Raw genomic sequence first — 12,310 nt, forward strand, 5'->3', positions numbered from 1 at the left:
CCAGAGAGGTGGCTCAGCAGATGAGGGTGCCTAGGGGACAGGACAGAGCAGCCCCATGCTCCCTGGGGGCAGGATCCAGGGTGGGGGGTAGGGTGAAGAGGGTGCTAAGTCCCTGCCTGGGGGGCTGCTGTAGAGCCCACAGGGTCGGGGTGCAAACAGGCTGGGAATCGCTTTCCCACCACCACTCCAGAGCTTAGCTGAGGGAAGGAGAGGCTTCCCCGTACCAGCACTGTGCGGGCTTTGGCACATGCAGGGCTTGGTTCCTCCTGGCCAGCGCCCTGGGCTGGAGGGTCTTGGGCTTTCCTGGGGCACCGGCACAGCCAGAGGCAGTGGGGGAAGGAAGGAGACTGCCAGCCAGGCTGTTGGTGAGCTCAGCGCTGCGACCAGGAGCTGGTTCTCTGCACAGCGCTGGGAGCGGGATTCGCCCTGTCAGAGGGAATATGGAGGACGAAAGGGCAAAGCAGGGAGAGGACAGCGAGAGGGGGAGCACACAAAGGGTCAATGGGTGGGCAGCAGAGGCGACGTGTAACCTCACCAGCCACTGCAGCTTGTAGTGTGCAGCCAGAGCTGGCAGGAAATAAGAGGGGGGGCGGGGCCCTGCTGGCCGAGAGCCGGCACGCAGCAGGGGCTGCGCTGATTGACCAGCAGGGGGAGCAGCCAGCCCCACGTGCTGCATCTTTGCCCCACCATCAGCCTTGCACACCCACCCCCCTCATTGGCCACTGGACCCCTTCCCACACACATACACACACTCACCGCTGGTGAGTGGGCTGCTGGCGAGCAGGGATCCGGCCAGCAGCAAGAACCACCAGTACTGATCGGGGATGGAGACAAATACGGGACAATTTGCCTGTTTTTAAGAAAAAGTCAGGATACTTGCAGGAGGGCTTAAGTATGGAACTGTCCCTTTAAAAATGGGACATCTGGTCATCCTACATTTCACAGACTTTTAAATTAATACTTAGGTGGCTTAGGATCCTCCCCACAACCTCAGGGTGAAAAAGAGCTGGGCTCTTTTTAATAGTAAATGATTAAATATTGTAAAAATCAGTCTGGGTATGGAAATGCCTCCATGCTTGTTTCATCATGGGAAAAATGCACTATGTATATATCTGAAATTTGACCTGCCCACAACCTCTCCCACATTTGATAGATTCATTTTCTTTTTAATTGTAAGTGACTATAGGATTCCTGAAAGATGCTAGGCTGCAAGCCCTGGAGAAGCCCTGTGTCCCTGGAGAAAGAACAACACATGCAGCTGAAACTTAAGTGTTCCTCCCTCCTGCAGTGTTCATTGATCACTCAGTGTTTAAAGTGCTTGCAAGAGCTTTGCTTTATTCTATGTCTGGTTCCAGTTGGCTGTGCATGACACTAAGAAGTTCATAGCATGCTGCCCAGACTCTGTGTCTGGAATACACAGCCCTTACAGGCAGTCCACAATATCACAACTCCTACCACTCCATAAACATGTTTCAACCCATTTCCAGAAGGACCACCGAAAGGTATAAGACGGAAGTTTGACCTCTGAATCCGCCAGTAGTGTTCTTTTTTTGTTATGTGGACACCACCAATTCCTCTCACATGGGCCATGGATCAGCCATCAGTCCTTACTGATCTAGCCTGGATTTGAGCCAGAGACCTAGAGATAAAAGGCTACATAACACATTGCCATACCCTGGAGTTATTGCCTTTTGTATCAGTGTTCTAGTACAAAGTGAGTTCTAAAGACGCTCTAATAACATACATCAATTCCATTATCTTATTGCAAATCATGATTTTGTGCATTAACCACATGCCAGGGCAAATGTCTAAAGTTTCACTCCATTGCTATCTTGAAAAATTTTGTATTGTCTGCAAACTTTGCACCTTCACTGTTTATCATAACATAAGAACGGCCATACTGGGTCAGACCAAAGGTCCATCTAGCCCAGTATCCTGTCTTCCAACACTGGCCAATACCAGGTGCCCCAGAGGGAATGAATGGGACAGGTGATCATCAAGTGATCCCCATTCCCCCTGTTTCCCAGTCCCAGATTCTGGCAAACAGAGGCTAGGGACACTATCCCTGTCCATCCTGGCTAATAGCCATTGATGGACTTATCCTCCATGAATTTATCTAGTTATTTTTTGAACCCCGTTATAGTCTTGGCCTTCACAACATCCCCTGACAAGGAGTTCCACAGATTGACTGTGCGTTGTGTGAAGAAATACTTCCTTTTGTTTGTTTAAAACCCGCTGCCTATTAATTTCTTTTGGTGATGCCCTAGTTCTTGTGTTATGAGAAAGAGTAAATAACACTTCCTTATTTACTTTCTCCACATCAGTCATGGTTTTATAGACCTTCATCATATCCCCCCTTAGTCGTCTCTTTTCCAAGCTGAAAATTCCCAATCTTATTAATCTCTCCTTGTACGGAAGCTCTTCCATACCCCTAATAATTTTTGTTGCCCTTTTCTGAACCTTTTCCAATTCCAATATATCTTTTTTGATATAGGGCGACCACATCTGCACGCAGTATTCAAGAGGCGGGCGTACCATGGATTTATATAAAGGCAATATGATATTTCTGCCTTATTATCTATCCCTTTCTTAATGATTCCCAACATTGTTAGCTTTTTGACTGCCACTGCACATTGAGTGGATGTTTTCACAGAACTATCCACAATAACTCCAAGATCTCTTTCTTGAGTGGTAACAGCTAATTTAGACCCCATCATTTTGTATGTATAGTTGTGATTATGTTTTCCAATGTGCATTACTTTGCATTTATCAACACTGAATTTCATCTGCTATTTTGTTGCCCAGTCACCCAGTTTTGTGAGATCCCTTTGTAGCTCTTCGCAGTCTGCTGTGGACTTCACTAACTTGAGTAATTTTGTATCATCTGCAAATTTCGCCACCTCACTGTTTATCCCCTTTTCCAGATCATTTATGAATATGTTGAATAGGACTGGTCCCAGTACAGACCCTTGGAGAATTCCACTATTTACCTCTCTCCATTCTGAAAACTGACCATATATTCCTACCCTTTGTTTCCTATCTTTTAGCCAGTTACCAATCCATGAGAGGACCTTCCCTCTTATCCCATGACAGCTTACTTTGCTTAAGAGCCTTTGGTGAGGTATCTTGTCTAAGACTTTCTGAAAAGCTAAGTACACTATCTCCAATGGATCCCTCTTGTCCACGTTTGTTGACCCCTTCAAAGAATTCTAGTAGATTGGTGAGGCATGATTTACCTTTACAAAAACCATGTTGACTCTTTCCCAACAAATTATGTTCATCTATGTGTCTGACAATTTTATTCTTTACTATAGTTTCAGCCAGTTTGCCCGGTACTGAAGTCAGGCTTACCAGCCTGTAATTGCCGGGGTCACCTCTGGAGCCCTTTTTAAAAATAGGCATAATATTAGGTATCTCCAGTCATTTGGTACAGAAGCTGATTTAAATGATAGGTTACAAATTACAGTTAGTAGTTCTGCAATTTCACATTTGAGTTCCTTCAGAACTCTTGGGTGAATATCATCTGGGTCCTGATGACTTATTACTGTTTAGTTTATCAATTTGTTCCAAAATCTCCTCTAATGACACCTCAATCTGGGACAGTTCCTCAGATTTGTCACCTAAAAAGAATGGCTCCGGTTTGGGAATCTCCCTCATATCCTCAGCCATGAAGACCAATGCAAAGAATTCATTTAGTTTCTCTGCAATTACCTTATTATCTTTGAGTGCTCCCATGGGCGGTGGGTATCATAAACTGAGGGAGGCTGTGCCTCTCCAAACAGCCAGGTGTGGAACCGCCTATGCTCTGCCCCCACGTGCCTCCCCCCCCAGCCCACGCATCCACTCGGCGCAGCTCCAGTTGGCCTGGACTTGGGCCGCTCCGCCCACCCTCCCTGCACTCCAGACCTGAGGAGACTGGGGCCATGCTGCCTGCTCTGGGGTTGTGGGGGGAGAGGCTGGGGGTGCTCTGGGGCTGGGGGCACTAGCCTGGGGCATGGGACGGCCGTTGCGGTGGGGGGACCTCTGGGCTCCGGCAGGGCCACGGAAGGGGCAGGGTCTCAGGAGAAAGGGGTGGGGCTGGGCGCTAACCTCCCCCAGCCGGTGATTCACGCACTGCCCATCAGTGCTCCTTTAGTGTCTTGATCATCTAGGGGCCCCACTGGTTGTTTAGCAGGCTTCCTGCTTCTGGTGTACTTAAAAAAAAATTGCTATTATTTTTTGAGTCTTTGGCTAGCTGTTCTTCAAATTCTTTTTTGGCCTTCCTCATTATATTTTTGCTCTTCACTTGCCATAGTTTATGCTCCTTTCTATTTTCCTCACTAGGATTTAACTTCCATCCTCTTTTCCAGATCACTAATGAATATGTTGAACAGCACAGGCCCCAGTACAGAATCTCACTGTTCCCGTTTCCATTGTGAAAACTCACCATTTATTCCTAATCTTTGTTTCCTATGTTTCAACCAATTACTGATCCATGAGAGGACCTTCCCTCTTATCCCATGGCTCCTTAGTTTCCTTAAGAGTCTGTGATGATGGACCTTGTCAAAGGCTTTCTGAAAATCCAAGTACCAGTCAATACAGTGATAACCCTTATCCACATGCTTGTTGATTCCCTCAAAGAATTTGAATAGATTAATGAGGTATGATTTCTCATGATAAAAGCTGTGTTGAGTCTTCCCCATCAAATCATGATTATCTATATTTCTGATAATTCTGTTCTTTACTATAATTTCAACCAATGTCTCCAGTACTGAAGTTAGGCTCATTTTTAAAATTACATTAATTACCTTCCAGTCATCTGGTATAGAGGCTGATTTCAGTTATAGGTTACATATTACCCACAGTAATTCTGCCATTTTTTATTTGAGTTCCTTCAGAACTCTTGGGTGAATACCATCAGGTCCTGGTGACTTATTACAGCTCAGTTTATCAATTTGTTCTAAAACCTCTTCTATTGACATCAATTTGGGACACAATACATGGTATTTGTACATACATTTCACGTTAGGATGTGACACTGGCTTTCATTTGAGGCCTCATATGACATTCTTGGTGAACCAGAGAGTACATAACACAATCTGGATAGTCCTGTAACCCCCTTGGCAATGGTCATTAAGAGGTTTTTGGGTCACAATGTTCATAACTGGTGATCTTACTGGAATCCACTGAAGCTTTTGGTGACCACATGATCGCTGGCTATGTAGCAGTATTCCTTGGTAAAAACATTTTAAATCATTAGTCTTCCATCCTACTAAATGTGATGTGTCCATATCAAGAAAGTTGCTAAAACCAAAGCAGTGTTGATGGAGATGGTTGGTGGGTTTAGCTATGAACAACGTCATTGTGAATCTTGTCCTTTCACTTAATATGGAGCAGCTGACAAAGACGATGAGAATTGTAAACAGCAAGTGGCCACTCCTCAGCCTTCCTCAGCATTCCTGTTTCACTGCCATACAATAAAGGTGGTGTAACCATGGCTCATAGGTCTGCAGCTTCAAAGCAAGCTTGCTGTTATAACGTGCCACAGAGGCCAGTGAAGGGCCTAAAGCATGACGGCAGCTGCTGCTACACAAGTGTCCACATCTTTCAAGCATCCTCCAGCACTCATCTGTGATGCTGCCCTATATTTGATAGTTGCCATCTGCTCACTATTCCATCTGGATAGGTTAATACTGAGCTGGTTGTAATCTGGAGTTGGAGACTGTGATAGTAATGACCAGGGACTTAGTTTTATCTGCATTAATAACCAGACCCATGTGCGCTGCTTCTTGCCCAGTCAGACTGGCTATGAGCTCCAGCAATTCACCAAACTTGACAATATACATGTTATCATTTCTCTTTCCATTTTTAAAGTCCCTTTGAAAATATTCCCTGCCCCCATCTTATTCCATTATTCTTGTTACACATTTGCATTACTGTGGGTCTTTCTACAAAGCATTTTGATACTAGTCAAAAGTGTTTTACAAATGAATACATGATATTATACTATGTATTATAGTTACATATAAGGGGTTTGAAGGAGGTCTTAAAAAAATCAAAGATTCTGTACACTTCATATGTCTGACAATTGTAGGGATTCCCAGGATAAGATCCCTAGATTATGGTGAATTTTAATTAAAGCTAGGTGGCTTGGCGAAGGGCTAAAAGAACAAACAGTTATTTTATAAAGAATAACTAAAGATACCATTGGATTTTGAAATGAAGTATAGCAGATAGGAAGGTCTTACAGAGTCCTCCTCTGGGCACCAAAACCTATGCATTATAAGCACTGGTTCAAAGTAAATTTTTCAAGGTTTATGCAGGGTGGCAGTGTAAAGAAGTTGTGACCACACTGGAGTCACACAACTAACAACCCACATAGCAGCTTGGGAGCAATCTCTTTTGGGTCTAAATGTGTGTAAACGTTTAGTAGAAATTGGATATTAATTTGATCTACAATAAACAGTTATAGACCAAATCAAGACTTTTGTCCTCATAGCCAGTTCCTTCTGAACACACATACTCCTCCCTAGTTCTGTGTGGTATTTTGTAAGGGATCTTTCCCTTTCCACTTAGAAGCACCCTTATAGGAAGGCTCAAGCGAGGCTATCTTGGATGCATGCTTCACTAACCCACCAAGTGCATTCTTACAACTCCTAAACTTATATCCCAAAACACTTGAGGTCTAGGCACATATTTGCTTTCATAACTAAACTTTAGAAATAGAGATTCCTAACTAACCAGGAATCTGTACACTTGCCCTCAAGGATAACGTTTATTTGTCCAGGGCCGGGCCATTAATACAAGCACTGATTTAACCATTTTGGTGGCAGCACTGAATTGTTTCTGCAGCTGTAATACAAGTAATGGAAAACTCATTTCTTGTTCCGTACAGCCAGCAAAGGTCTCTGAGGCACTTTCAGATATTACATTGAATGGTCAGAAATTCGACATAAAAAGATCTCCTATCAGCACTTTTCCCAGATTCTTGATAGGTCTATAATAAAATGTGGCCTATGTCCCAGGTGTATTTCATGTGTTGGTTCAAGGTCTAAAGCCTTCATGGATTTGTGGTTCTCATGGTGGAGATATCAAGATAAGTCTCAGTGCAAGAATATTTTATTTGTGTAATGCTGAGTGTAACTTTCAGTAAAACTAATCAACAATTTAATTGCTTTAACTCTTCAAATTCATATTGAATTGAATAAAATCTTATATTTTAACAGCTTTGTTAAGTAAACAATTAATTAAGACAGTCTTAGTCATGGATAAAAATGTATGTAAAATGCATTCCTCTTTAGATGCAGTACACAGAAAATGAATTCTACTTTGTTATTGCATTTGCTTTAGTGGATTCTATTATGATCTAGAATCTTGAGAAATAATTTGATCCTTAAGTAAATCTTTGTAAAGCCATTCTAGCAGTAAAACCCAAAGTGATTATTAAATCTCACATCAGTTATTTGCATTATTTTCATGTCTGTAAGTTCCTAAAAAACAGTCAATCACCTATCTTTATATCCTGTCAGTGCACGCACAGTATGTACTGTTCTTTGTGGAGCAGAGATATTCATTTTTAGACAAAAAGCACAATATTATACAATGTGTGGCCTGAAGCTCTGGCTAAAGCCAGCTTACACTTTACAGGAGTTTGCTGTAATGGGTACTTTGACGGGTTTCCCCCCACACACACCTCCCGGGGTGCTACCTGGAACTGGGGTACCGCTGAGCCCTGTGACCCACCAGCCTGGGCTCCCTCTCACACTGTGCTGCTGTGACAAGCTGCAGAACCGCTCCCGGTCCGACACATTCACCAGCATTCACACAGGCAGGGACACACCCAGCTGCAGTTACATGCTGGCTCTCTGACTAGACATTGCATGAACCAGAAATAAAGAGGCTACAGCCAAGATAACCCAGGTACGCAGCCCCCCACTGGAGTATAAACCCAAAATTATACCATCTTGCACTGTACAGGAGACTGTACAGTATGAGCTCATAGAGTTCATCCTTCCCTCAATGTGGAGATGAAAGGCAACAGGCCCCTGAGCTAAGATTCCCAAGCACTTCACTCCAAACTTACTGGTTTAGATTAAAGCATAAAATAAGTTTATTAATTCCAACAAGATAGATTTTAAGTGATAATAAGTGATATCAAACAGCTCAAAGCAGAGTACCTAGCAAATAAACAAAAAACACAAACTGAACTTAACATAGTAGATAGATTGGATATGAATTAGCAGTTTCTCACCCTGACTCCTGGGGTACGAGCAGGCTTGCAGGGTCTTAAGGGACAAGCTGTACTGCTTTACAGCTTGGAATCCCCAGGTTTTTCATATGCAAGCTAGAAATCCCTTTAGTTTGGGTCCAGCACTTCCCCCAGTTCAGTCTTTATTCCTCAGGTGTTTCCAGGAGTCTTCTTGTGTGGGGAGTGAAGAGCAGCAGATGATGTCACCCCCTGCCTTACATAGCTTTAGCATATGCCAGGAATCCTTTGTCCCAAACTCAGTTTGTGGAAAAACACTGACACCCCAAAATGAAGTCCAGAGTCATGTCGCCTGGTCACATGACCTTGTGGAGTCCTAGCAGCCATTACTTACAGGCTGTCTGGAGTACTCCCAGGAAGGCTCACCAGGTGGGAAATAAGCTTTTCCTAAGGCCTGTTGTTTTCCCTAATGGCTCATTACCCTGAATAGGCCTTTCCCAACCAGATAGCTAGACTGAAAACATCTTGCCTAGTGAGCATTACCCAAGTGTAACTACATTTGAAATACAGATACATAGTCAATATTCATAACTTCAGATAGAAAAATGATACATGCATACAAATAGGATAAAAATATTCAGCGAATAACAACATTTTCAATGATCTCTCATGTGACCTGTCTTGCATAAAATGCATCATAATTATGCTATAATCATATTATAAGAATATCATTATGAAGAATATGGGGTGCAGTCTTACAGGTACCTGATAGCAAGGTTAAAAAAAAATAAACAAACAAACAAATAAAAATACTTTAACATATTTTATTCTCTCAAATAAATAAGAGAAATTAAACCCTTAGGAAGTTTGTGTTGATAAATCATTGCAGATCCATTTACCGTGAGTGATGCTGAGAAGGATGATAAGTTAGAAAAACTTTTCTGCACCAGATTTGTAGAGTGTATTGTGAAAATAGCAAATTGGAAAGGTTTGCTAATTCTTATCTGGAACAAAGTATTAACTAAAGGCCAGATTCTGCCACTCTTACTCACACTGAGTAGTACCTTACTCCAGGAGTAGTCCTATTAATTTCAGTGTCATGTGGAGGAAAAACAATGTGTTTATGTAATTAAAGACTGTTTATTATGCACATGCATGCAAGGACAGAATTAATGTTGCGCAGACAGCCTAAATTCTGGCATTTCCTAACTTTTTAATACTTGACTTGCAAACTCAATAACGTTCTCTTAATGTAGTTTGTATGCTGTTTGATTTAAGGTTTCTCTGGCCCCCTCAGACATTCCGGGGTATGATAATCCTTTCTTGTTACTGTTTTTTTAGTGTATATAGTGCTCGGGTGCTTGCAATGAGTATTCTATTAACTTTGTAAACACACACTATTATAATGAATGACATAATTAAAGTAGGTAAAACTGAGTATTCATTTTAATAATGCACCCTTAAGGAGCCTACTTCAATGAAAATTTTGTTCAGAGTCCAGATTTAATTGTATGTAATATTCACAATGTAACACAATGTATTTTGAAACACTGACAATTTTATTTACTATTTAAATAGTTTTATCTTGCTTGTAAAGAGAAAAGGGGAAAAACAGCTGAGGGAGATAACAACATATTTGGAAACCATTTATCAGGACTAATTTCCTCATTGAAAAGCTGAGCTTCATAAGCTCTTTAAGTAGAAAACACGACAAAAGAGCAAATGCCACACATGCGGTTCATTTTATTCTAACATGCTTTTATTTTTATTTTATTTTTCAGGAAGGCCTGGCTGAGTAAAGTTGGAAGTCCCAGTTCTCGCATAGACCGAACCAACTTTTTTAATGAGAAGGAAATCTCCAAGCTTGATTTCTCAGGATTTAGCACTAGATACTAATGGAGGAAGAAATCTTTAAGCACAAAATTATAATGCTTCAGCTGCATAGTAATTTCTGTGCCTCCATAAAATAGCATGACAGCACTTTTTTTGATGTCTGCTTCATACTAAAGTATAAAAATACCCCTTTTACATAATGTAGGACTGTCAGTTACTGTATTAGAAATTTCATAATGTAAATCTTTACCAACATTGCCAATTTATATATAATTTACTTAGAAGGAAGTATAAAAAATCAATAAAAATATACAACTGCAAAATCAGCAAATACTAGTGGACAGTGAGATTTGTAAGATATGATCATACAGAATCTAGTCTTTGCCCAATAAAATATGATTTATATATATTAAAAAACAAACAAATAGAAAACAACTTAAATTTCACTGTGACATAATTAAAAATGTTTAAATACTTTAAGTAATCTTTAAACAGGATCACAGCAATGTTCAGTAGTATATTCTATATGCTATGAATTGTAAAGTTCTCTTGTATTATTTGTAATAATTAGTTGATGCTGTAGCAAGTGTTCTAAAATAAATGTGTTTTACCTTTAAAACATATCCAGTCAAGTCTGATTAAAAACTTTCCATAATGATGTCTGGGTAGCTCAGGATATGGGATATAGAGATATATAGTCTTTCATAGATCTTTTGTCCAATCCCAGCCAGGATCAATATTGACTAAGTTACTTCCATCTGATTTCTTTATGGTGACCTATATGATATGAGTTGATGGCTTTAGTCTCATAGCTAATGGCCAACTATTTGCATCACAAAAATCACCACTAACTAGGGTTATCACTTAAGACCTGATCCTGCAGAGACTTAACCAAGTACATTATATTGAGCACCGGTAGTCCCACTGAAGTTAATGCTCATATGCTAAAAGTTAAGCACTTGGATAAGTCTTTGTAGGACTGATGCCTAATTCTCATCTTTTTGGTATTTAAGACAAAGAGGCCAAGAAATACATCGTTACAGAGGCTGAATTTTCCTCAATCCTAGATATGGTCCTTCCAAATCAGGAGTAAAGCATACTGGCAGGCTTTGTGTGGAGATTTACACTGCCATCTCCACTGGCTGATCCATACATATTCTAGAGATATATAGAGTCAGTCTGATGGCATTGATACACCAGCATCCTCAAGCATTAAATTCATTTTTTTTATTTCATAATACAGCATATTTGAGATTGTCTATCACGTGAACTACAAGATGTAGCTAGAACTTTGTATTTCTGCTGACAACTAGATTTATTTTCACTGGGTCTTTTGTACATGGGTCTCTGAAGATTTCATTTTAGTGTTGCAAGAGTTATTTATAGATTATTATAGTTCAAACTACACACAGCTTTTGTGATTATCCACAAACACTCTTTGTTGAAGTCATCATGAATAATCCTTGTTCAATTCAAATTGTAAATGGCAAAGTCCAAGTGTAATATCAGTTCAATAGCTGATATATACTCATCAGACAGAGGATGTCTTGCATTTCCAAGGCCTAAAAGATTTACAACTTCTATGACAATACCTATTACACTGATACACCACACAGGTTAAAGCATTTTCAGCTGGATTGCTTTATTATTGTGTTGAGCAAAGTTATGGAGAGAAGGGCAGAGAGTAGAAAGGACAGTAGATAAATGTGGAAATGAGCTATAGTTAAAATTAAGGTCCTGAGCCTGCAATTGCATCTGTCAAGGCTGATTCCCCACCCTGGCACGTTGAATGAAGAAGGTGGGGGTCCGCCAGGACTCTAAAAATTAATACTAGCCACTCGAGGTTTCTATTAAACTCCTAAGGTTACAGCTTTTCTCTGATCTTGGATTGGTATATGCTGCCACCACCCAAGTACAAAACCCCTTTGAGAGCTTAGGAAGGCACACTTGGAAATTCCTTCCTGTGGGGTCCCCTCAAGCCTTTTCACCCCCCTCCCCCCGCCCAGGGAAGAGCTGAGAAGAAAAACTAAGGAAATCAGCTGTTAACACCAGCTAATTAAATATGTACAAACCTCTTAGGCCACAAAAATCCAATTCTGTTCATAAAAAAAGGTAAATGTTATTAAAAAAAAAAACAAAAGAAAGAAAATACATCTGGGAATTTAGGCTATTGCTAGATTTAAAAAGAGCAAATACAAGGATTAAGCATCAAGAATAGTTTCTTGAGGTCCAGTTTAAAGGTTAAAGCAAAACAAAAGCACCTGGGGTTAGCACAGAGGAGTCCACAAGCCA

General features: G+C 40.9%; 1 protein-coding gene across 4 annotated transcripts in view; it reads left to right on the forward strand.

The window, feature by feature from the left end:
* The window catches only part of ACYP2 (acylphosphatase 2), a 145,107-nt gene extending 134,466 nt beyond the window's left edge, over positions 1–10,641 (forward strand). For 3 of the 4 annotated variants that reach the window (XM_034764388.1, XM_034764387.1, XM_034764390.1), the window contains one exon: positions 9,967–10,641. In XM_034764388.1, the coding sequence (XP_034620279.1) occupies positions 9,967–10,081 (115 nt within the window). In that variant the 3' untranslated portion in view covers positions 10,082–10,641. The remainder of the gene's footprint in view (positions 1–9,966) is intronic. The other variant, XM_034764395.1, reaches the window with a different exon arrangement.
* The last annotated feature ends 1,669 nt before the right edge of the window (positions 10,642–12,310 follow it).

This window comes from Trachemys scripta, chromosome 3, assembly GCF_013100865.1.
Source record: "Trachemys scripta elegans isolate TJP31775 chromosome 3, CAS_Tse_1.0, whole genome shotgun sequence".
Classification (NCBI taxonomy): Eukaryota; Metazoa; Chordata; order Testudines; family Emydidae; genus Trachemys; species Trachemys scripta.